The following is a 25189-nucleotide window of genomic DNA, read 5'->3' as shown; positions in this document are numbered from 1 at the left end:
GGGCGCACGATCGCCGGAACTTGTTTGGTACGCAATACATATCTGCTGGCTCTCTCTCTCACGCCTTCCTCAAATGCACATGCACACTACTTAATACTAATGCCAGTTCTTCCTCGGAACGGCTCTCACGCCATGGTCATGCGCCTTCCCTCGCTCTTCCTACTCTCGCTCCTCCTCCCCTCGCTCTTCCTACCCGACGGGCGCTCTTGCATATGGCGCCACTTCTTGCTCATCTTGTCGTGGCGGCTGATGATGTGCTCCAATTGGTCCGTGGCACTGTCCGACAGGTAGAAGCCATGCTGCTTCTTGTAGTGGACTGAAATATCGACCGCTTTCTTGATCGGGTGGCCATCCACCGCCCTTGTAAAGTCAGCGGCGCTATACGGATCAGAGCCACACGCAAAATCTACTCACATGCACATCGCACAGAACCACCCATGAGAATCCCTGCCCACCAGCTGGCCTAGGTGGTCGCCCACCCAAGCACGGTGTCCCGGGTACATCGCATCGGAATACTTGTCCTTCTTGCCCTGGGACGCAGGTACAGGTGTCGGTGTCTCTCCATCGACACGCCGGCGCTGCTCGGCGCGTGCAATCGAGCTTTGCACAGGAGACTGAGCGCGGCGCTTGCGATCGACGGGAGTGCTTGGCGAGCCAGCAGCCGAGTCGGCCACAACCGATGACCTGCTGGACACGACGGGGGTCAAAGGCGCGCCGGTGGTGATGGTGGCAGCGGGGGTCGGCGTGGGAGCGACCTTGATCACAGGGGAAGCAGTCTTGGAGACGAGAGGAGACGACGTTTCCTGGGTCTCCTCCACCAGCGGCGGAGTCGCAAAACTAGCAGCTGACAGTCAGCGGCAAACTGTGAAATACCACTTACCAGACACCTTGGCTGCGAGCTTGCCATTCTCAGCCTTGAAGGCAGAGTTCTCAGTCTCGAGGGTTGCACAAGTCGTACGCAAAGTCTCGCAGAGTGACTTTTGCTCAGAGAACATCTTTCGCCACTCGGCTTCCTTGGATAGAGAGTCCCTGGTCAGGTCGGCCTTGACCCGGTGCAACTCTTCCTTGTGACCTGCAACGAGTTCGGTAACCTGCTTCTCGTAGACGGCGAGCTGCTTTTCGGCGGTCTTGACGTCCATGTCCTTGCCTTCGACTTCTTCTTCGAGCTCCAGAACGCGGCGTTGCTTCGACTCGAGGAGTGTGGCCAGGTTGGTCTGGGCCGTCGAGGTGGTGTTGGTCGCCGTCGAGGACTTGACTTGCCTGATTGCCTTGTGGATGAGCTCCACGACAGCCTTGGCCTTGTCCATTGGCGGAAGGCCAGTAGGGATGGCAGGAACCGGCTGGCCAATGGCCTTGTAGACGGTGGCGACTCCATTGATCACAATCTCCTTGAACGCCTCGTCCATGTGAAGGTGGTCAAGGTTTGCCTTTTCAATCTCAGCGTCCTTTGTGTCCACCTCGGCGGTGAGATATCCAATCTCGAGATCCTTCTTGGCCGCGGCGGTGTCCAAGTCGATAACCTTCTTCTCGAGCGTCACAATGGAGTCCTTGAACTGGTCCCGCGCAGAGGTCGCTGCTAAAAGTTGCGCATCGAGACTGTCCACCTTTTTCTGCAACTGGGCGAGGCGATATTGCTCGGTAGAGACACGGGCGCGGCTCTGTCGCAGCTCATTGTCCACCGCCTGAACCTGGCTATTGCTGGCTTGCAGTTTCGTCTTGACCGTGTCGAGTTCTTTCTTGAGCTTGGCAACAATATCCTTTTGCACGGTGACCTCCAAGCCGGCCTTGTCCGCAGTCGCCTGCGCGGCCGCCTCGCGAGCCTTTGCATTGTCGTCAAGGTCCTTCATCTTCAGGATGTTGTGCTTGATCTTCTCTTTAAGAGCGGCACTGTCGTCCTCAAGGCTTTTGCGTTGGGCCGCAAAGTCGGCCTCTATAGTCTTCCTGGCGTCCTCCTTGACCTTCTTGATGGTGTCGTTGAACGTCTCGAGCTGACGCTCCTGCTGGGACTTCACGGAGATGAGGCCTTTGATCGTTTTCTCGTGACGGGCATTCACCGCCGTGAGGTCTGTGACCAAGTTTTGTTGACGGGACGTCTCCACGCGGAGAGACTTGATCTCGGCAGCAGCTTGGTTATGAACATGGTCGTTGTTGGCGGCCTGCTGCTGAGCCGCACGTAAAGCAACGGCAGTTTCCGAGGCAATCCTCTGGTGTCTGCCTAACTCGAACCGCACGCTGTCAAGCATCTGCTGCGTGTCATGGAGCATCTTCTGCAGCTGGTGGGCCTTGGTGGATTGAGTGAGGGTCTTTTGGGCCTCCAGCTGGATCCTTTCGTCGGCCTTGCGCTGTTCCGCATGGTAGTGTTGATGCAGAGCTTGCTCACGCTGCCGGGATTCACGCCTTTCAGATCCTACGATATCGTTGGCAGCCGTTTGGAGGAATTGGTTCATATAAGCGAGATGCTCCTCGCTGAAAAGTAAGCGCCAGCACACCTTGTCAATGAACACGACTTACGCTCGGTTTGCCTCTCGGGCGACCGCGTCGGCAAGGTATTGTTGACGATACGCTTCCGTAAGCGATATCTCAGCCACCGGGAGGGTTGGGGAACGTAAATACATTGCTGTCCCAGAAGCAGTTGAGCTGGACGAATTGTGCGGAGCTGAATCAGGACGTGGAGCAATCTGGCGTGAATGTTGGGCATGGGAGGACGTGGAGGCTGTTGGGGTGGGGAGGGTAGCACGGCGCTGAATGCCCGGCGGTAGCTGCTGCTGATTTTGCTGATTGACCGACATCGACTGGCGACGAGGCGGCTGTACAGGTGGCTGTAGTGACGCGGGCTGTACCTGTTGTGCCACATGGATGGCAGCAATGTGACGCAAAAGCAACTCCCAATTGCCCAGGTTCTGGTAGCACTCTGCGGCCGAGTTGGATGGCATCTTTTCTAAAAGGTCGAAAAGAAGAGGCCAAATGGGGACTTGGATGCCATCATCAAGGATAAACGGGGAAGGAGGGCTGGACGGTTGCCACTCTGCGGGTAGTAACTGAACGAGGTGCATGTTGGCGATCGGACCCAGGCGACGCGGTTGTTGTTGTTGCAGAATGAATTTCCTCCGCAATCTAGACATCATAGCCGGTGCTTGCTGCTGCTGCTGTTGTTGCTGCTGCTGAACGGAAGCACCTGGCAACGAGGTGTTGATGCCAGTGGGAGCCTGTGCAGTCCATTGTCGGATGATGTTCTGCACTGCGACACTCGTTGCTAGGTTGTCCTCAGCGCTCTGGGTGGTGTTCATGGGAAGACCACGCGTGGCGGATGGGACCGCCGAAGTTGAAGCCGCAGCCGCAGCAATAGCCTCTGGTAGATCGGCGGTATCGCTCGAGGAGGTGGGAGAGTCAACCACAATAGGATCGTCAAAGGTCGTGCCCACCACCGCAATCGGCTGCAGAGGGGCCAAAGTGGCCGCTGAAGCGGGGATCGACAGCGCGGGGGCAGAGGTGGCGGGAACGGTAGGTGCTGGGGCCAAGTTGGTAGCGGCCTGGTGAGGTGTTGTGGGCACAGGCTCTGTACGTGCGTCAGTCGAGGAGACGACTGTGGAGGACTCTGTGTTGGCCCCTTCAGCAGACGCTGCGGTCGGGGATGTTGTCACGGTCGCGACAGTAGCCGCCGCGGCTGGAGGGAGTGCAGGTGATGGCTCAGACGATGGAGCTGGCGACGGTGTAGGCGGAGCAACGGCCCAAGTCTTCCTCACGGGAGCAGGGGCCACGCCCGCATCCGCACCGGCTGCAGCTTGCGTCGAGGTGGAAACAGCAGTGGGTGGAAGGACGACAACTACTGGAATAGAGGTCGACGCAGGTGCAACTGGTGCCGCCGCCTGGGTAGAGGTCGACTGGTGAGCCATGACAGGTGATTGAGCGGCGGGCGAGGGAGGAATATGTGCGGCCGCGGGCGGCAACGAGGGCGGCACGTTCTGGAGTGGAGACTTGACCGTCGTCGGCGAACCTCCTCTGCTGCTAAGGCTCTTGCCTAGCTGGGACACAGTCGGGCTGGTGGGCTGCGATGAGTTGGCCCTGTCGCGTTGAGCCTGGCGCTCGTTGGCGACCTTGACGCGGGTCAAGAACGCGCTAAGCGGGGTTGACGTGTTACCAGCAGCTGTGGGCGCAGGTGTGTCTGGAATGTGTGGTATGGCCGCCGGAGCGATGCCAGCAGTCGCTGAGGTTGACGAGCCGCCCGTTGATGCGGAGGGAGCGCCCTGGGGACCAGCGCCTGGACCGGCCGACGGCACACCCGGGTTGTCGCTCGTCCTCACGGTGCTCATAGCTAGCTCGCCGTCAGCGCCAATGAGAAGAATCCCTTATTCTCGTGGGCACAGAAAACGGCACTGATGAGGAGTGGTAGTTGTAGGTAGGGACGTGAACGTGACGGAAGGCGGTGGTTCCACAGAAAGTTGCACGGATTGATACCACGTTGATGCGCGAGTCTGCTGATGGTCAACCCGAGGGAGTGCTGCTGAAGGGCTGTCGAGAAAGCTCGCTTGACAGTGTGTAAGCAACCCTTAACAGTCAATAACTGTATCGCTGGCCGTACAACCGCTGGACGAATGTAAACTCACCTCGCCACCTCGATGGTCGTGTGAACTTTCGGGGCGCGTGTGCGGCGTTCTCGCACGAGCGAGGGGCCTGACGCGTGTACGGGGAGCGCAGAGGGGGTGTGCCAGTCGTCTAAGACTCTTTGATCTTCGGTGGTGTTTGCCTGTGGTAACCTTTTGTGGACGGGACAGCGGGATATCGGGTGAGACGTATGATGTGGTTGTTGGATTCGACTGGGCGGCGACGAAGCAAGACGGGCAATAACAAATGACATAATGATGGACCTTGTTTATGATTACGTAAGCAATTGTTGGCCCATACACCCTCGAGCATCACCCACCTTCACCAGCACAGCGTGTATCTGTTTGCTCATGTTTGTCTTTCTTTAGGATACACGGCTTACTAGTGACATACAGGACTCACAGATAAGCCATGTTTCAGAAAGCGAGTGAGACAGATGGCAAGATGACATGGAAGGTCGGTGGCACCTCAAGCCACCATCAATGCCACAACACCTTTTCAATGGCTCTCCGTCGTGGGGTCTCTGGGACGGCTGAAGTCCAGTGATCCACTGACAAGTGGTCAATGTGCCGTCACTGGTACAGTGCTACCCAGATCTCCTTTCCCCTGTCCGCTTCGGAGGTCAGCGAACATGCCGACCACGCAGCCACGCGAATATGTATATGTACCGTCAGTTCCAAGGCCCCGCCACCCACCCAGAGTTCTGGGTCCTGACGCACTCTCTCCGCGCATAGCGTGCGCAGCTGCCATGGCTTCTCCCCGTAGCCATCAAGCCAGTCGTGCTGACAATAGCCCGTAACCAAGCCGGAACGACCTTGCGCCGATCACAACGTGCTCCGAGCCCTTCGAGTTGGGTCGTCAGCCAACGCGGCTGGTTCCTAGCCGTACCCAGTATTCCGATCTGGGTAGGGTAGGCGACAGACAAGGTATGAAGAGGGCAAGTGCACTCTTTATCTGGTGTTATATACACCCACGTTCGCTTACGTTGTAGACACGTAGAGAGTAGGGCCATCCAGTGAAGGCTCACAAGACCAAACGTAAAACCATTTACCACATCCACGTGTATGTACAAACGGGTATACCCATACCATTATTGCAACTTTCCAAGTTCCCAACTTGTCAACTTCTCTGTACCTGTGTTGCTCCGAGCCTCTCGTCCTTCTGCACCCTTATTACTTGAACGTTGCAGGCGTGCTGCCGCCGACATGCGGTTGGCCGTACGACGGGGGCGGGATGTTGCTGGGGTTACCTCCGGGCTTGTCAAAGTAGTGGGTTGCTGGCTGCTGGGGCTGGTAGGCGTACGGGGTCGGGTACACGTTGGGGTCGATCTCGCCGTCCAGAGCCCCGCTTTGATACGCTGGGACCCCATGTGCGTGTTGCGCGGGGACGACGTCCTTGCGGGCCCTCCGCTTGCGGCGGGCGAAGAGGCACCATGCCAGCAGACCGGCCAGGACAGCCACCACGACGACAACGGCGATGGCGATGATTGCGCTCTTCGACAGCCCGCTCGAGCTCGACGAGGAGGCGCCCGGGCTGGAAGACGAGCCGCTACCGCCCGCGGTTGTCGAGCCACTGGACGAGTTGGCGCCGCTTGACGAGCTGGAACCTGTCTGTCCAGTAGAGGTGCTGGCGACCTTGGACCCGTCCCTGCGAGTCAGTCTTGAACCTTCCAGTGTATATCACTCACCATCCGTAAAAGGTGATGCTGGTCAACCCCTGCTGGCCCTGTGCCTCCAGGACGCAGTCGAGAATAAGAGTCTGAGCTACGGCAGTGTCGATAGGGAGCACGAACAGAATAGCGTCGGTGGTGTAGGGGAAGCTGGCGTCCACGACGTAGGTGGTCTGGTCGTACTCGTCGGTGACGGGGGCCAACTTGATGTACAAGTTGCCCGAGGCCGTCGAGCGGGTGCCGTTGATGACGATAAAGCTGGTACCAGGAGGCAGGGCGATACGAGCAACGGCATCGTCGTAGCAAGTGGTATGTTGAGGGAGACTGCCTGCAGCATCGGTGACGTCCCAGCGTCCTGTAAGGTTGTAAAACGTCGAATTGACCTGCGAGTCGCTGCCGACAAAGTTGACGACTGTCCTGGGAACGTCATCAAGCGAGGTGATGGAGGAATTGGTAGTGTTCAAGCCGGTTGCGATTACTGCCGAGTCGAGCGTCCAGCTGCCGTAGACTGCCTGAATGTTCATGGTATAGGTCTGGAAGCGCGGGGTGGAATGCTCCCACAACACGGTCGCACTTGCAGGCTGGAGGAGGTCGGTCTCGGCCGTCGTGGCTGCCCACGACGGGTCGCCCACGACACTTGCATAACCCGCGACCTTTGCATTGCCATTCGAGTCTGTCTGTGCCCAGTTGCTGCCCACGCCGTTGTACCAAAGGGCCGTGCCGATAAACTGCACCGAGGCCGTAGCGGTGTTTGAGGTCGATGGCAAGGTCCAGGTGCCGCCGAGGTTGGCAGTGTCTGACGGTGACCAGCCAGAGAGCTTGAGGGGTGCGTCAAAGGGGCGCAGTGTCCAGTTGAACTGCAGAGTGGGTGCGTACAGCTCGGCGCCGAGTGCTGCATGGGCGGCGACCAACGTGGCCACCAGGTGGAAGGGAGTGACCATTGGGGTAGAGCGGCAAGTGGATGGATGGATAGGGACAAGAGTGTAATGTGGACTTCCATCTGATCCGCAGTATCTATGTGTGCCAACCGTCCGTCGCCGTCGTTCGTCATATCCCCCCACTGCCCACACTGGTGGCGGCAAACGACGCACCGCAAAGCCCAAACGGTGACCAGAGATGCTTCTTTTGATGGGCCTTGGCACTGCATTGTGGCGCTCTCTCACCTGTCACTGCCGCGACGCTAATCGGGTCCCTCCCGTGCCAGCGCCAAGAACACGCGTTTGGTATAGTGCGTGATTAAAAAGGCTTAAACGCCGTCGGCATCGCCTTGTATAACTGGACCAATGGAACACGCGCGCGCTGCTTATGACAGACAAGCATGTTAGTTATCTGCCGAGCTCACAAGGCGGGGGCGGTGCTGGTCACCATCAAAACCCCGTCTGGCCGGTGACACACCGGCTGATCGACAGCAGGAACGATGGCCTGCACGTAGCCGTGCCTTTATGGATCCCATAGTAGGGGGTGTCTCTGGAGCTCTGGCCAGAGACCCAGAGACCAGAAGGAGCGGAACTTGCCCTTCAAGATGTCTTTAGAGCCGAGAATGGGACCGAGTGGGCATAAGGACAAGACTGGCGGAGATCGCAGAGCGGCCATTTTCCTTTTGCGCTGCTTGTCTGGCCTCGTTGGCCGCTCACCGGCTCGGTTCATCGCAGGTCTCTTCTACACCTGGCCACCTGGACAGTGCAGTACACGCAAGCAAGTCCACTGCCCTCCGGCTGCCGTTTTGCACGTTCAACTGGGATTCGTCAGCAGGGAGCTTCTGGAAGGTATGTATGGTCCGAGGCTACCAAACTCACGCCAGTGGCCAGTGGCCATCCTTGCGGCCGGAACCGTCGCCACAGCCTTGTCGACAGACTGCTCAGTGATGTATGTACCACTGTAGGCGGTGCGGTGCGTCGAGATTGCACTCGGCCTATACTGGTTCCGGAAGCACCAGTGCTCGTGCTCGTAGGAACCGTCGTCACTGGAATCTGGGACAAAGACAGGCCGGTCGGGTGGCAACGACGTGCGTGTGTGCCTCGCGCTTCGGCTGCGGCCGCCCAGGACGGATCTCGGCCTGAAGACACGGGGGTACAGACGGATCTTGGATCTTGGAGAGAGACAATAGTCGCCGGCGGCTACAAACCTGGCGATCTGGCGAGCCACCAGTGCCCACGTCGTCTCGGTCATGTACGACCCATCGATCCACGGCACGATGTTGCACCGAGTGGCCGGGTCCTCTGCACCCCTCCGACCCCTCCGGGCCCTCCGAACCTCCGAGTCGCCGGCCAACACCGCCCAGTGCCGTGCGATACCCATGTTGATAACCCTTTGGCGTCGCCGAGATGGCGGCACCGCCGGTCGTCCGGCGCCGACGGGCCGGTCCACCCGGCGACGCGCGACGTTGCTTGGCAGGCGCCGTCGCGCGGTGAATCCAAAAGTCGGCCGTCATGACCTCATTGTTCTCTGTCATGCAGGTTGCTGCTGCAGAGCGTTACACTCCTAGGAGCAACATGCATACTATAAGCTTCGTGAACAAGTACTGTAAATGACGGAGGAGGGGGAAGAGAGGGGGGACACTGGAAAACACTACTACACGTTGTCGCCTACTACTACAGGGGCGATGGTTGCTGTCACTGCTGCTGCTGCTGCTGTCACTGCTTCTGCCGCTGGCGCTGACACAGGCACATCGCTGCCGACCCAATAGAAAAACACAAGCATGGCAAGCATGCCGCCCACAAGGGCCCACGCGAGCCAGCCCGCATCCACTGAACGCACCCAGTTGACGCCGCGGAGGACGCGGATGGCGTAGCTGAACAGACTCATAATGGTGCGCGCGGCCAGGTCGGTCGCGTCGTCGGTCGCTCGCCACATGCGCGGTCGCAGGCCACCTTTAATCTTGAGCAGCACCGTGTTGCGCTCCTCCTTGAGTGTCGCAATCTCGTCGAGCACACCCTTGGTCCACCGGCGCACCTCGTCCTTTTGGTAGATGAGCTGGTTGACGGTGCTGACCATGCCCTGCAGGTGCTTGGTCGTCTCCTCGCGCTCCTTGGCCATGTCCCGTGTTGTCTGGCGGGCCTTTTCGCACGACAGCTCGACGCGGCGGATAGGGTCGACGGGCACACCGAGCGTGGGGTCAAGGGTAGAACGCTTGGGCCACGCCTGCAAGCCAAACGCAAACGAGGGCAAGGCGACAGGCGGCATGGTCGGCTGCGGCTTGCGAGACTTGCGCTGGGCGACCACGCCGTTACCAATGGGGCTGAAGCGGCCATCGCTAAAGTTGCCTCCAGCGCTGAACCCACCGCGGTCCGAGTCGTGGCGGAGGGGAGCGACCGAGTCGGCGCTCTCGTCGTCCTCGCGCGGTGCGTTGGGTTTGCGGCCGCGCCCACGGAGCGCATCTAAACCGTCAAACTCGATATTGACATCTGCAGCCGTGGCGAAGACGGTCTTGACCTGGTCGAGCTGGTGGATATAGTGCGCGAGGGAAAAGTCCATCTGCTGCTCGGCCGCTTCCAGCTCGTCGGTGCGTTGGCGGGCGTTGACAAGCAACAGCTCGCGCTCGGCATAAATGTCATTCTCGACAGCTTGGAGTCGCGCCTGAGTTTGGATCTCGAGTTCGGTGGGGCGCTTGCTCGCAAACTCGGTGTGGCGGATCTGCCTCTGGCGAGCGATAGACTCTTCGAGGTTACGAGCTTCCACTGCACGAGAGATGGAAGCGCTGCGATCGCGCGTCACGCGCGGGCCGGCCAGAGCGCGCTGACCCTTACCAAGGAGACGACGGAAGGTATGGCCCTCGTCCTCGGACGTGCCGGTGGTGTTGTCCTGCCCCTTTTGGCCAGTGGCAGTCGAAATACCTCGACGGAGCCTGTCACGGCCTTCCTTGAAGCTCGTGGTCAAGCTGTGGTGGGAAGGAGGTAAACCGCCCGGGTGGTGGTGAACAACCTCTGGCGGTGGAGCAGGTGCGTCTGCCGACAGCCAGCCTGGGCGGCGGGCAGGCGCGTCGTCGTCCATGTCGTTGGGCATGTGGGTGGCCGGTAGCGTAATGTTGCGGCGTGCAGCGTTACCCAGCTTTTCAAACGGCGCGCGGAGTGCCTGGAGAGGCTTGGCTTGCTGCTGCTGCTGCTGCGGGATACCAGTCGTGCTCTGGTGAGCACGGTGGGTACCGCGGAACGAATGTGCGTTGCGGAGACGGTGTCCGTTGTCAAGCGACGACTGGCGCGACAAGGCCGCCGCCCCATTCTCATCGAGGACATGGTCGATGCCGACAAGGGAAGGCATAGAAGGCGATGCGATGCGCACAGCCGCTCCGTCCTTGTGATACATCTCCCTTTCGCCCAGCGAGTCCGATATAGATGGACGCGGAAGGAGGTGGGTGGATGCAGACGCATTGGACTGAGGCGCATAGGGGTAAGGGAGGTCACTCGTTGACTCTCTTGGAGACACCACTGGTGAGGCGACGGGTGATGGCACGTGTTCAATAGGCATGGGAGGAAACCAAAAGTTGACCTTGCCACTGCATGCGTTGTATGCGTTGATGTCGTCCAAGGTGTAGTGCCACCCAGGCGCAAACAAGTGCTCCTGGTTGGAGCTCACGGAACGGTTGTAAGGACTGAGACCGCGGCGGTTGTCGATCGACACGCGTGGGGACGACACGCTGCCGCCGTTACTCCATAGCGTCGGTGATCCCGCAGAGTTGCGCAGTGGCATGCCATCAAGTCCGACCTGCTCGCTCTCCCACCTCGCCTTGGCGGACTTTTGCTCCTCTGTCCGTCGTTTCCACCGGAGAATGGCGAGTGGGTTGAGCTTTGGTGGATGAACGAGACCATCGTTGACCGCAGCGTACAAGCTGTCGAGATGGATGGCAGTCTGTTGCGCCCGCTTCTGGGCTGCGGGATGGGCATGGATTTGGACAAGGGCACGGTAACGACGTTCTGAAGAGTTAGCTGAGTTGAAATAAATGCCAAGATCGACTCCCAACTCACCTTGCTCAAGTTCCTGGTCCCGACGTTCCTGTTCGGCAAGACGCATTGCCTGATCCCGGTTGCTCTTACGTGCTTCTCGCTCGGCTTGTCGAGGTGGGGATGGCGGGCGCGTGCGCTGCTGCTGAGCTGGAAGGGGTGCCGGTGCTGGTGCTGGTGTAGGGTCGTGTTTCTTGCGGCCGAGCCCAAACAGGCTGCTGATGCGGCGCTTGCCCCTGTCGTGGTCCTTGGGGACTGTTGACGCGTGGGACAATGAGTTTACCGGCGAGTCGGCGGACCGAACAGTACTGGGTGGCGCGTCGGACGCATCGTCCCTGTCAACGAGGACGACCGAGTTGTCCATGTTATCGTAATCGTCGTCATCGTCGTCGTCGTCTTCCTCCTCGATGGCCGTCTCTGGCGGAGGTTGTGTGACGTGGTGGGTAAATGGGACATGCCCACCCTCGTCGGACGGCAGCACCAGCGATGAATGTCGTCGTCGGCCGGCCAACGGCGTGACGTTGCGCTGAGGCGTGGAAACCATGCTAGAGCTGACACTGACCGTACGGTCTCGGCCATGCCAGTCGCCATTTGTCAATGCCGGCGGTGCTGAGACGAGGTACGGTCTTGAGATAGTGGGTGGCGAAGAATCGGGTGCATGGTGACCGGCGGCGGCGGCGTTGGAGGAGGAGGAAGCAGAAGCATGGAGGGGAGGATGATCGGCAGACACACTTGACGACTGTCGGCGGGGCGGCTTTGGCCTCATGAGCTGAATCGCCGACGAGACGTCGGCGTCGCCTAGCAAGTCTTGAATCTGGTCGGCGGTGAGGACGACCTCGCGTGGTGCAGCGCCTAGGCCCAAGCTTGCCTGCAACCGGTTGGCTTTACTTGGGTCAGAGCGCCGTGGCCCGCGGCGGTCCATGTCGCGCGACGACGACGCTGCCGGCTCGTCACGGATGCTGGGCTCGCGGCCTTCACGGACCGAGCGCATGGACGCGGACCGCGAGTTGGGCAGCTCGCTGATGAGACTGACGTTGCGCGAGACGGCATCGTTGCCAGAGATGGAGAACCGGGGAGACGCATTGCCGCGCGGAGACAGCGGGGAGCCTGCCCCCCCTCCACTCGGTGGTCGGAGGCGCGAGGTCGTGCGGCGGGAGATGGGGGATGTCGAGGGTGCAAAGTCGTGCGGCGGAGGCGACATGAGACTCTGCGCGCGCCGTCGTCCGGCAGCGGCAGCGGCGGCGGTGGTGCTGATGTTGGTATTGGCAGCAGAGAGGTGAGCAGACGAGTTGATGATGCCCATGCTCTGTCGAACAGGCGAGAGGGGTGTGCGCAAACCGGTGGCGATGGCGGCGTGTGCGCCAACGCCAGCGACGCCCACAGCCGTGTGCGCACGGGGCCGCTTGGACGGCCCTGCGCGGTTCTTGCCGCCGTCATCGTCGTCGTCGTCGTCCGTGCTCGACTCGTAGCCGCCCGTCACAATCGACGGCCGCTTGCCGATCGCCATGGACATGTGTCGGCGCGGATGCGTCCCGGGAAGCGATTCAGAGTGCACCCGCCGTGTGTCGAGCGACATGCGACGCTGCGCAAGCGCGTCGGCCGGGTCACGCATAGAGTAGCCAGCGTCGAGGGGGGACATTGGGGAGGGATCAAGTGCCATCGGGGTAGAGCTGCCTGCCTCATGGCTCGAGTCACTGCCGGCACCGTCGTCGCCGATCCCATAAAGGCCAGATGGTCCAGATGGCGCGACCGTCGGCAATCGTTGGGCACTATGCAGCATTGCCGACGAGTTGTTGCCGGAAGACGACCGCTCCATGGCGGCCGTGGTGCTCAAGGACATGCTGCGAGGTGATGCGTCGCCATCAATGTGCCCCCTGCCATTATGGCTGCTGGGTGACGTCGCGGCGCGTTGGGACGGCTTGTTGTGGAACGCTGGGCCCAAAGTCTGGCCCTGCGATGACGACGACGACAGTGGTACCGCGCGTGAGGAGGAGTCCGTCATGGCCGCGGCCATGCGGTGGGGGAGGGGGAAGGGGCGAGTGCAATGACAAGTTGGGACTTGGTTTGTGGATGATGTTAGGAGGAAGGTGAAGGAGAGTTGGAGAGGGGAGAGCCAGGGCGGGCCCCTTCGACGTGACGGGAGAGGGCGGTGCTAAGCGAGAGCCAGGTGTGTGTGTATGTTTGTATTGGGGGTATCAGAGTAGAGGGACAAGGACACGAATGTGGACCTGCGTCGACTGTGAAGGGTGCTCTTGAGTGGGTGTAATGAGCCAGAGAGATGGGGGAGAGGGGACGCCCACCTGCTCGACGAGGATATGGACACACGACGTCTGTGCACGGCGAAACGGTCTGTAACATTACGAGAGACAACGGGGATATTAGTGATCGGTTTGGATTAGCAAAACTATTAGAAAATACACACACGCCATTTGTAATCCCCCTGATATTATTAATATGATCACAGCCGGTGCCTTTGGTTCTCCCCCATGCAGACGCGCCGATCCCCGTTTCTCTGCCACTGTGCCACTGCTCCACTCCTTGCTCCCATATGCTCCCTAATGCTGTCCATATATGTGCGTATTCCGTACAAAAAACTCAAGCCTACCTGGTGGCTCTCACAAACATATAACAATCATGCCTCGCTGGTACGCCTGCCAACCATGTGTGTGTCTTTTTACTTGGCAGCGAGAGCCTTCTCAATCTCGTAAAACTGCGCAATGCTGGCGTTGGCCTCGACCTGGGCAAGAGCCTCGTCCGAGAACTCGAGAAGGGGGCGGCGCACACGGGCGTTGGGGTGGCCGTTGTACTTCTGGAGCCACCACTTGGTGCCGGGGATACCGGGGCCAAAGAAGGCAGAGTCCGAGCCGGCACACAGGTCCTGGAGCTGGAGGGCCTTGGTGAGGTCGGCCTTGGAGGGGGACTCGTCGGTGGCAATCTTCTCGGCGAGGTCAAACAGCTGCTTGATCGACGCGGGGAAGATGTTGGCAAGGCCCATGATGGCACCGCCGGCACGGCCGCCGGCAATGGTGGGGAGGAGGAAGTCGGCAAAGCCACCGAGGGTAACAAAGGTGGGGGCAACCTCGGGGTGGGCGCGAGGGTACTTGTTGAACGCAGGGGTGGCAGTGGCCGCAGCGATGCGGGTGAGCTTGCCGACGGCGCCGCAGGTGAGCTTGACACCGCAAATGTTGGGGTTCTCCTGGCCAATCTCGATGATGGTGTCAGAGTCCATGTCAATGCCACCGGCGGCACCGGGGTAGTTGTAGATCATGACGGGGATGGGCGAGGCGGCAGCGACGTCGGCAAAGAAGGTCTTGAGGGCCTGCTTCTTCATGGCACCCTGGTAGTAGCCTGGGGGGATGACAATGGCAATGTCGGCACCGGCCTCGGCGGCGGCCTTGGAGAGCTCAATGGTCGAGCGGGTCGAGTTGCCGCCACTAATCGTGTAGCGTCAGCACCATTGTTCCAATATAGAGTTTCAACCTGGAGACACCCTCGCTTCGCCACACGGCCCCCGCTCTTGTTCCTTTTTTTTTCCTTCTCACGCATCCCACGGGCGTTCGCACACGCACGGCGCTGCTGCCACAGAGATACCACCACGAGAGAGACAGAGAGAACGACACGGTCCGGTCCTGGTCCGGCGAACACGGCCGGACCGCCGGCCCCCGAAATAGGCCCCAGCGTTGCCCCGACGCGCCTCCCCCGCACAGATGGCGTCGTCGGGGACGACACCCAATGCGATTCTATCGACGACGACCGCACACAAATCAATCTCTCACACAACACTCACGTGCCAGCAATAATAACGACGTCGGTGAGACCGGCCTCGTCGAGGGCCGAGCGGGCCTCGCGGACGAGCGTGGTGCGCTCCTCGGGGGTGAGGTGGAACGCCTCGCCCATCGAGCCGTTGACGACGGGGTGCATGCCGTTCTTGGCCAGCGAGACAATGTGCTTGCGGAAGGTGGCGACGTCTGCGTGTGTATGTTAGCAAAGGTGTCCCCCCGCCGCGTATCTCCTTTCTGCCGCCAATGCGCCGCAACGTGCTCGTTCTCGTCCCCAAGCTCCCTCCCCCCAGAGCCTTCTGTAGCGCTAGGCCCAGCGAAGAACTGATGGTCTCGTTTGGAGTGGGGGGGAGGGGAGGGGCGGAGGCACGCGCAGGTGGCGCCTTCTTGGCCTCGCTCTTTTTTAGCTCACCGAGGTCCTCGTTGTCGTCAAAGAACGCGGGCGAGGGAGCCCAGACGCCCGACTTGAGAACACGCTGGGGAGCAGCGCCGTTGCCGTTTGCGACAGTCATGGTGGATGAGGAAAAGGTGGTGGTGGTGGTGTGGGGGGCAGAGAGAGGGGGAGGGGGACACGAGACAGAGAGAGAGAGATAGAGAGAATGGGTTTGGCAGAGGACAATGGGAAGACTGAACGACCCAACCTGCCCAAGGTATTATATTTGCTCCACGCCGCTGGGCATTGCTGGCCTCTGCTCGTTCTCTCTGCTGGCCTTCGCCGCTCTCGCCGCTTGTGCTCACCACACACCAGGCGGAGCATTGCTCGCGCGCGGGCGGCACTGGGCGGCAGTCCCGGACCGTCTGGCCCTGAGCGGCCCGGTGTTGGCCCGGGCAGCTCCCCCCCGGCGACGCGGACCGGTCGCTCGTTCACGTGGGATTTTTTGCTCGTCTGGTGCACCTGTTGGCGCTCTCGGAGGCTCGGTACATTCATCCCGCCGTCGTTTTGTCTGCGCTGTCGCCAGCGGGCGTGCGCAAGCTCGCTAGACAACTCACCGCAAGCCCCACTATGGCCACTGTCCACCGAACCGGTCCACCGAATCGGTCAACCAGCGGGCGGCCCACAGCCCAGCCGCCAAGGCGTCTCTGCGCACGCGGGCAACACAGACCACACAGTACCTCAGTACACAGTACCACAGGTCTCGCTTGGCGCCGTACGCGCCGTCAAGCTCTGTTGACAGACCATGGGGCGGCAGACGCAGCCCGCCACTGCTTGTTGTCGGAATGGGGCGATTGAGCCCATACTAGCTCCGTCTCATACGCGGGGTATATCCATACATCATTCTACACAACGGGAACATGCCGGGTATTGCCGCGCACTGCCGTTCACCCACAGTCTTCCTCTCGTCTGTCTCACCAGCTCCTCCTCCCCCTCCCCCACGTCTATGCCATCTCAGAGTACACTTTAATCGTCTTGTCGGCACCGCCAGTAATAAGCCTGGTGCCCGTGCGGTCAAATGCGGAACAGAACACGCCCTGAGAGAAAGAGAGAGGAGGTTCGTCAGCGTAACATCCCATGGCGTATCCCAGGGCTGCATGAGCATGGGTGCCCCGCCGGGCCCACCCGCCTGCGGCTGGCATCTGCAAACTCACTGCTTCGGCATCGAGCGATCCGGGCTGAGGAATGTCCTTCATGTGCTGGAACGGCAGGCCCGTCGCGTAATCCCACATGGTCAGTGTGCCGTTATCAGCTGGGGAAGGCATGTCAGCACTGGGAAGCGGCGCGTGCGCTATTTTTGGGTCTCCGACCGCCGGCACTCACCACCGGAGAACATGACGCCCTCCTCGTTGACAGAGAGCGTGTTGATAATGGCCTCGTGGCCGGTAAAGTTGTTGACAAAGATACCCTCGGGGCACTTCCACTTCTTAATGCTGGCAGGTCAGTGGGCTGTGGGACAAAGCAATCACTCACTTGTTGGTTCCTGAGCTTCCAGAGGCAAAGCTAAACTCGGTCGGGTGAATGGCGAGGGCACGGACGGCCTTTTTGTGGTGCGTCAGAGTCGTCATGCACTTGCCCGCAGCAAGGTCCCACAGCCTGGATCGTTAGCTGCAGTTTCGCACAAGGTTGTAAGCTCACTTGACTGTGCTGTCCATGCTGGACGAGATGATCTGCGGGTCGGACGCCTGGCACTTGACGTCGGCGACCGTGCTCTGGTGACCCGTGAGGGTGAAGATGTTGGCTCGCGAGCGCATGTCCCACACGCGGACAGCCGAGTCACGACCGCCGGTGACGAGAACATCGAGGGTAGGGTGGAGACTGGAAACAGAGTTAGTTGACGATCGCCAGTCGGTAAACTCACTCGAGACTGTAGACACCGGAAAAGTGGCCGTGGTAATGACGAATGACCTTGTTGGTCTCGAGGTCCCAGCACTTGACCATCTGACGGGTTAGCTAGTGGCGAGAGCCTTCAAACCCACCTTGTCCTCGCCCGCAGAGAACAGGTACGGATGCCTGTCCGACACTGCCAATGAGCGGATTGTCGAAATGTGTCCGGTGAGCGACAGCTTGAGCTCGCCCGAAGCCAAGTCCCAGATCTTGATCACACGGTCGCCCGCACCCGTTGCAAACCACTGGTTTCCAGGGTCGACAGCGAGCGCGCGCACCCAGCCCATGTGGCCCGAGATGACGCGCGACAGCTTCCACTGCGGGTGGTACACGGGCTTGACTTCGCGCGCCTCCTTTTTGCGCATGAGCGCCTGTGACAACCGGCTCGACGCGTGGCCTCCCTCGGCGGCGAAACCCTCCTGGTGACGGAACTTGACAAGCGCGCGCGGTGCCGGTGTGGCAAAGGAAGAGGCAGACGACGAAGACGAGGCGGGACTGGGGTGTGTTTTGTCAGCTACACGCAAGTAATGTAAACAACTAGACTTACGCCTCGCCACCAGTGATGAGCTTGGGACCAGCACCAACACCAGCAGGTGCACTGGGACCAGCAACAGCTGCTGGCCGCTTGGGTCCAGCTGGGCCAGCCTGCGCTTGCAGGACGGGAGGAAGCACTTGGACATCCTTGTACTCGATCGCGAGCTTTGTTGTGAGCTTGATCTTGCTCCTGTACCGAAAGTGTCAGCCGACGATTACTAGTCTCCACACCTCCAGAGCTTGCGTCAAGGCAAACGTTCCTGCCCAGGACAAGCCTGGATGCACGACTCACGCCCGTTCCAGCCCATCGTCGACACCACCAATCTCGCGGCCGTACACTGCACGCGTGCGCTTTGTGCTGCGCTCCACGAGCTCGGCGAGGGGCGGGAGCGCGCCTGCTCCGACAGGAACCGATGGTCCAGCTGCTGCGACGTCGGCGGACATTGTCGGTTCTTGCTCGAGGGTGTGGGTGGGTTGTTTGTTGTGGGGTGTGGATGCACGAGCACGAGCGTCAATAATGGAGCTGGAGACGATGGACGATCAGCGGCTCGATCAAGAGTCGAATATTCCATCCCGAGTTTCCAGCTGTTTATCCCCCATTTTGCTTCCGTCGCCACCCAACAGAGAACACCCTCTCCTTCAATGGCAATCTACGCCGTACCCATTTCTGATCGCGACTGCCGCGCCCAGCACACCGTCGGTCGATTGCAGTAGTCATCTCGGTAAAATCGGTAAAAACGATGAGCCATGTGACCAGTCTCGAGAGAGGTTGGCCATTCACACGTAACAGCCCGACATACTGCCCAACATGGCACACCTTGTAAAGCTACTTCTGCCGTTCATAACACTATAACACACGACGTATACATGCGAGCGCGCGGGGGATCGGGGTATCGCGGTGCTGGGTACTACCTTACACGTCCAACTTGCTCCTCTGTTGCTTCCACCACTGCCCAAACGTGTTGGCAATGTCCATGATAGGACCCTCGCCGTTGAAAATGCGCGCATTCTCCAGCATGAGCTCGACATCCTCGTCCACCTGTCGCGCCGTCGAGTAACCCCCACGGTCCAGCTTGTTCTTGACCAGCGACAGGTCGCGCGCGTCCTCTGGCGGAATAATCTCAAAGTACTGTGGGATCTGCAATGCAATGGGGTCGACTTTGTTGTTTAGCCACGATCACACATTCAGAAACACTCACCAGGCTCGCGGAAAATAAAGCTGACGGGGTCCTTGAGTGCGCGGTTGACCAGGGCAAGCAAGGCCTTCTTTTCCTCGGCATTGAGCCTGGACGACGCTGCCTTGGCCCATTCCTTCCAGAACAGCGCCTCGTTGGCTCCTGCCATGTCCGTAATGGCACCAGGCGGGTTAAACTGTCGGCAACTGCTGGGTCAGCGTTCGTCGACAACGGAGGAGGCACCCACTTGGCAAAGATGAGCTCAATGTCTCGGGCAAGCTCGCCCATGGTGCGGTACTTCTTCGAGTCAACCTTGCGCGTGACCGTTTGGTAATCCGAGGGGTGTCGAATCTCATCATAGTATGTGGGACACCCGTCGCGGATAGGGTCGACAGGCCGCAAAAAGTAGATGGCGTTGACGTCCTTGATGAGCGACTGGATCATGGTCTTGGCCCTCTTGGAGCGGAACGGCATATTGTTGGACGCTGTCTGCGGCAAGTCGGAGGGCGGCTTGGGCCACACCACGGCACCATAGGCGAGGGGAGCAGCGGCGGGGGCTGGAGCCGCAGAGGTCGACGCAGCTGGGACCGCTGGTGGTACATACGCAAACGACGTCGACGGACCGGCACCCGACGACGACGACATGGTGGAAAGCTTGGTAGGTGAAGCAGACCTCTTGGTCGGCGAGTCTGAGCGCTTGGGCTCGCTGGTGACACGAGGCTTGAACGAGTCGGACGAACTCTTGCCCCTGGACGAGTCGGTGGACTTTGGTTTGTCGCTCGACTTGGGTGGCCTGGATGAGTCGCTCGACTTGGGGGGTCTCGAGCTGTCGCTTGCCTTTGGTTTTGTCGAAAACGTGATGCTCGGGGGCTTGGACGCGTCGCTGGACCGCGGCTTGTCGCTAGACTTGCCCTTGGACGATGATGACTCTCCATACTTGGAGTAGTCGTCTGGTCGCGACTTAGAGGAGACCTCGCTTGACTTGCTCTTGTAGGGATACTCACCAGACTTGCTACTCTTTGACGACGACTCGCTCGAGCGCGCCTTTTCAGACTTGTCCGACCTCTCAGCACGGTCGCCCTTGTCAGCCTTCGACGACTTGTCTGCCTTCGGAGCCTTGTCGATCTTCGGGGCCTTGTCGATCTTCGGAGGTTTCTCCGCCTTCTCAGGTTTCTCAGGCTTCGACTTCAACGAGTCGCTCGATGCCGACAGCTTGAGCTTCATTGAAGGCTCGCCTGAGGCCTTGACCTTGGTAGTCGACGCTGAGGGTGACGACGCCGATTCTGCAGGTGGCTTGAAGCTCAACGACACCTTATCGCTCGACGCCTTGGTCTTGACCTTTTTGACCGCCACTCCCTTGGGCTCAAAGCGCTCCGGTGGTGGTGTGGCAGACGAGGAATTACTCGACGTAGACGACTTGGGGTTAAGCTTGACCTTTTTGATGGGCGGCGTCGGTCCAAGCAAGTCTTCGAACGGGTCTGGGGCGCGCCCACTGTCCATGGCGTCGACCTCGGCACCGAGGAGATCGTCCAGCAAACTCGACTCTTTCGCCTCGCGCTTCTTTTTGGCAGGCTTTTCCTTGACAGGCGAGGCATCCTTGTCCTCGTCCTTGTCCTTGTCCTTGCCCTTCTCCTTCTCCTTTGGAGCCTTCTTCTCCTTCTTTTGCGGAGGAACAGGAGGTGGTGCCATCGGTGAGGTTGCAGAAGAAGACCCAGGAACCTCGATCGTGACAGACTTGGACGGCTTGAGCTTGATGCGCATGGGCGCGGCACCAGTAGGCGGAATGGGAGGTGGTGGCATGAGACCAGAGCCAGATCCGGAGCCAGATCCAGAACCAGAGCCAGACGCTGCCAATGGCACCGCAGCGCCAGAACGAGCAGGGACGGATTGCTTGGAAACCGACGGTGCCGGAGCCATTGACGATTTCAGCGTGTTTTCGGTCTTTGCCCAAACAGAGTTGAAGTACTTTTCAAAGATCTCGCCTGCCTTGCGGACCGGAGAGCCGACAGGGTTGTAGAGGAAGCAGTTGCGGACCAGCAGGCGAATGTCCTCCTCAAAGTCCTTGCGTGTGGTGTACATGCCGCTGTCAAACTTGGCGCGAACAGTCGACAAGTCCATAGGCTGAGAAACGATGACAAAGTAGTCTGGCGCCTGGTCGCGAATAGGGTCGACGGGCTGGCGGAAGAAGACACTGCGCTTGTCGGTGGCCAGTTTCTGCAGGATAATGGTGATGGTCTTGAAGTCTTGGTCCGACAGACCACGCTTCTGGGCCTTGGGAAGGTTCTTCTTCTTCTTCTCCTTGGGCGGCGCGGCGGGGTTGAGCACAAGCTTGATGGGGGTACTGGGAGGCATCACGTCTGGTGACGAAACAGCCACACGAGGGAAGCCATAGTCTGCAGCCTCGGCCGCCTTGGGCTCGGCGCTGGGAGGAGCCAGGCTGAGTCGGATCTTTGGTGCCGCGCTTGTCGGAGTCTCAGCCACTGGCGTCGACAGAGTGATGAGGGCACCAGGCTTGGGCTCTGGAGTACCACTGCTCATCACCTCGGCAGCCTTAATGAGGGCAAACAGGATCTCGTTGTCGTTGCTGATGAACGCGTCCATGAGAGCCTCTTGAACAATCTGCCGCATCTCGGGCTTGGTGTTGAACTCCTTGCGCAGCGCCTTGACAATCTTGGCCTGCTCCTGCTCACGCTCCTTTTCGCGCTGCTCGTTCGAGTCCGTGTTGACCTCGACGACTCCCGGGGCGACAGACATGTATACTTCGCCGACGGCGAGGGTGACGAGGATCGACTCGGAAAGGGCACGAGCCACATGTCGGCGGACAGTCAAAGAGTGGTCGTGGCGGATAACCTCGAAGAGGTACTGTGCCAGAGCCATGCTTCGTCCAGGAGGCTTGGCCAGCAACAGGCAGTCAAAAGCCAACATTCGCAGAGGCTCATAGTTGCCTTCGCGAGTGTAGCTGAGGAAGCTCCTCGGGTCGTTGGTGCGCTGGCCGACCAGAATCGACTTGAGCTGTGCTTGCAGTCCGGCCTGAGTGACCACATTGTGGTAACTGGGCACAAGACGGTCAACCGTCATGGCACGCTCGTTGGCGTCCGACGCCTCCTTGTAGAGCTGGCGGTCAACCTCGCGGTCCTCTTCGCTGACCATGACACCGGGCAAGTTGACGCCAGCCGCAAACGCGCTTCCGACTGCAGAAATCACAGTGGCGAGGTACTGCGAGTCGGAAAAGTCGTTGGAGCCATTGTCGTTGTAACGAAGTACGTTGAGCAGCAGCTTGCGAACGTTGCGCCAAACCATACGTGTTGCTGGGTCGCGCATCTCTGAGAGGGCCGTCACCATACTCTTCTTCAGGAAGTAGTTGGCAAAGTTGGAAAAGTCGTTCGGCAGCGGATACGCTTGGGCGTTCACTGGGTCCTCCTCGTCAGCCGGGTGGCAGAAGAAGACGTGGAACAGCTTGGTCAAGAGGAAGAGACCCATGTAGTCTGCTTCGGACGAGTTATACTGGAGAGTTAACGACGAGTAAAATGAGTAAACTCACGGCTGCCAGTGCCCTTGCTGCTTCCATTCGCACGCGGTAGTAGTAATTTTCCACCAGCACTGTTCGTGCGAGCTCACTCGCAATGACGGGCGATGGGTACATGGTCATGCGCTGGATAGCCTGGGTCTGTTAGTTGACGGTTTCCTGTGGGTGAAGACAGGGAGACAACTTACCTGAAGCTGAGCCACAACATCTCGGTCGCCCTGGAGCTGACTGATCCAGTACCATGGCTTCTCCTGGATATCAAAGTGGGCGAGCCATTCGCAGTCGGGGTCCACACGGATCCACTCGTAGCCACCACCTTCTCCCAGCATCGCGCCGGCTTCTTCCTCACTCCAGTCGTGGACGCGCCACTTGCGGCGCTCCTCCTCCTCGTCCCATGGCGGGTAGGCGAATACTTCGCCGCGCTCCATGTCTCGCAACTCCTCGACCTCGGCGTCGTCGTTATCTTCGGCCTGGGCCAGGACGTCTTGCAGTTTGCTGAAGCGCGCCGCGACGTGACCCGATCGACGAGTACGCTTGTACTTTGTGTTGAAAGGAAGAGGGAAGGTCTTGTTGACGGTTTTAATGTCGACAAGGTGCTCGAACGGTGCCCCATCTGCCTCGTGGATACGCACAGTCAAACTGCCGTCGAAGAAGGCAGTCGGTCGTTTGTGCGCAAGCCACTTCTCCTTGCTCTTCGCATCCAACCCCTCGGTCGCTTGCATGGCCGGGAGGTGCTCCGTCACGTTAAACTCGACCAGGAACTTTTTGCGAATAAAGTTGGTCCTGATGGTAAGGTGTGGGCAACCACTACCGTAGATCCACTGGTCCATAAAGGACAGCAGGTCCATACCCGACAACTTGCGACAAAGACGGAAAAAGTATCCTGTCGAGATCATGTTGCCGGAAAGGTCATCGGACAGCGACGCAAGGAAGACGCGGGGGATGACACGCGAGAGACCAAGGGAGGTTCCCGACTTGACAATGTGCCTGTCGAGAATGTGGAGAACAAGCGGCGCCTTGATGCTGATGAACGCCATGGCACTGGCCGATGGTGGGTCAATGACACCGGGCTGGCACAGAGGCAGTTGGTCACCCTGGTCCATGTGCACACAGCGGTCAATGTCCTTTTTCAACCTGAACCGATACTCGTTGTTGCCAAGGAGGTGCCGCATGAACAAGCCATGGAGGTAGAGGGCGAGACCCGTGACGAGCCAAGTGTCGGAGAGCGTGCGCTGGATAATGTTGACGCCAACCCATTGCTGGATGAGCGCTACGGACAAGACCTGTCTTGTCTCGATCGCCTGGTCGATGACCCGGTCCGAGTAGAGAAGGTCGGATGAGAAGACGCTCATTGTGACGGCAACGGACGACGGTGACCGTGGATTTGAGACAAAGACCATCTTGTACGCGCTAAAGGGGAATGAGCCGTACTCGGCACTGTAGAACGACATTGCCCGGGCGAGGAAGGCCGTCGATGTTGCGAGCTCGTCCAGTTGGCCGGGAAGGCAGAACGCGAGAATTGGCTTTTGCGACTCGCCGCCGCCCGCCACCGTGGGCACCTGGAGCATCTCGAATGGGCCAGCAGCAAAGGTAATGTGCTGGACAGTGGCCGGAGTCGTCTGGATATAGTAAAAGATGACCTTGTGGGGGTCGTGCGGATGTGTCACCTGGTGATGGGTCAGCCTGTTCTGCCTGCGGGCCACCCACTTGTTCAATGAGCTCGCCACTGGCCACCACCATGATCGGGAAAGCGTCATTGTCGCCTGTGGGCTCGCCACCCTCGATGTAACGGGGAACGATAAACTCCAGCTCCCAGGTACATCGTTCCCACAGGCTGTCGACACAAGGTGTCCAGACGCGGGCAGCGTCGTAGGTTGTCGGCGAGAGGAACATGTGTGGGATTTGCTGTTTGGGTCAGCTCAAGAGATCTAGGAAACCCACAGAGTCGTCTCCTCCGTCACCTGGTCGGCGGAACAGGATGCCCTCAATCACGTCTCCACCGACGACGAGCTGGTAGTCGATCTGGATCTGGATGGGCGCCAGGCTGACTGTCGGCGCGCCGCCGGTGGCACTGGGAGTCTCCACGAGCCGCACCCATCCATGAGAGACAGAGATGGCCAGCTCTCCTTGATCACGCTCCCCCAATGCCGCCCATGTCTTGCGCTTGATCTCCTGGTGACTCCTGATGTCGATGGGAGGCTCGCGGACGGGAAGAGGTTGAAAGGGGTTCAAGTGAGCAAAACTCGCTGGCGTAGCGAGGAGCGGGTTGGTGGGTGTTGGAGAGGAGAGAGTGACATTGTTGATCTGAAGCAGTGGCGACGCATGTAGGTAGACGGTGCGCACACTTGGGTTGGTCGGGTGGATCGTGAGGTGTGCCGAGCCCTGCGCGTCGCGTTAGTTTGAGCGTCATTGACGAGCTGACGCATTGTCCCCCAAGGCTTAGCTCGTCCCAGAACACCCAACTCACAGTGAGAACACCTGCAAAGTCTACCTCGAGGACTACTCTCTGATGCGATGTGAATGGCTGTCAGCAACTGTATTGGGGGTCCGAGGGAACGTTGCGGAATACTCATAGAGTGAAGCCTCTTCCTCCACCAGCGTCGTCGGCCATGCTGGGCCCAAGCGCCTGTGGACCACGCAAGTGCTG

At 59.7% G+C, this 25189-nt stretch overlaps 6 protein-coding genes across 6 annotated transcripts; all 6 read right to left on the bottom strand.

Annotated features, from left to right (window-relative positions):
- Window positions 1–125: 125 nt before the first annotated feature.
- EHS24_005441 (uncharacterized protein) lies at window positions 126–4310 on the bottom strand (the record flags this gene model as incomplete). The annotated part of the gene is made up of 4 exons (XM_028620965.1): window positions 126–360; window positions 415–837; window positions 886–2466; window positions 3121–4310. The coding sequence occupies 4 exons, from the start codon at window positions 4308–4310 to the stop codon at window positions 126–128; spliced, it is 3429 nt and encodes a 1142-aa protein (XP_028471840.1).
- A 1464-nt stretch (window positions 4311–5774) lies between these two features.
- On the bottom strand, window positions 5775–7212 carry EHS24_005440 (uncharacterized protein; the record flags this gene model as incomplete). Its single annotated transcript, XM_028620964.1, has 2 exons — window positions 5775–6249; window positions 6290–7212. The coding sequence occupies 2 exons, from the start codon at window positions 7210–7212 to the stop codon at window positions 5775–5777; spliced, it is 1398 nt and encodes a 465-aa protein (XP_028471839.1).
- A 1630-nt stretch (window positions 7213–8842) lies between these two features.
- On the bottom strand, window positions 8843–13222 carry EHS24_005439 (uncharacterized protein; the record flags this gene model as incomplete). Its single annotated transcript, XM_028620963.1, has 2 exons — window positions 8843–11181; window positions 11233–13222. 2 exons carry the CDS (start codon window positions 13220–13222, stop codon window positions 8843–8845), a joined length of 4329 nt encoding a protein of 1442 aa, XP_028471838.1.
- Window positions 13223–13882: 660 nt separating this feature from the next.
- EHS24_005438 (uncharacterized protein) lies at window positions 13883–15499 on the bottom strand (the record flags this gene model as incomplete). The annotated part of the gene is made up of 3 exons (XM_028620962.1): window positions 13883–14642; window positions 14996–15176; window positions 15400–15499. The coding sequence occupies 3 exons, from the start codon at window positions 15497–15499 to the stop codon at window positions 13883–13885; spliced, it is 1041 nt and encodes a 346-aa protein (XP_028471837.1).
- Window positions 15500–16364: 865 nt separating this feature from the next.
- On the bottom strand, window positions 16365–18285 carry PRP46 (pre-mRNA-splicing factor prp46; the record flags this gene model as incomplete). Its single annotated transcript, XM_028620961.1, has 9 exons — window positions 16365–16457; window positions 16575–16672; window positions 16744–16853; window positions 16894–17016; window positions 17059–17238; window positions 17282–17361; window positions 17400–17802; window positions 17855–18031; window positions 18134–18285. 9 exons carry the CDS (start codon window positions 18283–18285, stop codon window positions 16365–16367), a joined length of 1416 nt encoding a protein of 471 aa, XP_028471836.1.
- A 469-nt stretch (window positions 18286–18754) lies between these two features.
- EHS24_005436 (uncharacterized protein) lies at window positions 18755–25153 on the bottom strand (the record flags this gene model as incomplete). The annotated part of the gene is made up of 9 exons (XM_028620960.1): window positions 18755–18999; window positions 19041–19222; window positions 19264–22520; window positions 22558–22677; window positions 22731–24209; window positions 24250–24447; window positions 24535–24924; window positions 25010–25041; window positions 25138–25153. The coding sequence occupies 9 exons, from the start codon at window positions 25151–25153 to the stop codon at window positions 18755–18757; spliced, it is 5919 nt and encodes a 1972-aa protein (XP_028471835.1).
- Window positions 25154–25189: the final 36 nt, after the last annotated feature.

Source organism: Apiotrichum porosum (assembly GCF_003942205.1).
Source record: "Apiotrichum porosum strain DSM 27194 chromosome Unknown scaffold_22, whole genome shotgun sequence".
NCBI lineage: Eukaryota > Fungi > Basidiomycota > Tremellomycetes > Trichosporonales > Trichosporonaceae > Apiotrichum > Apiotrichum porosum.
This window is presented reverse-complemented; position numbering and strand designations above follow the sequence as displayed.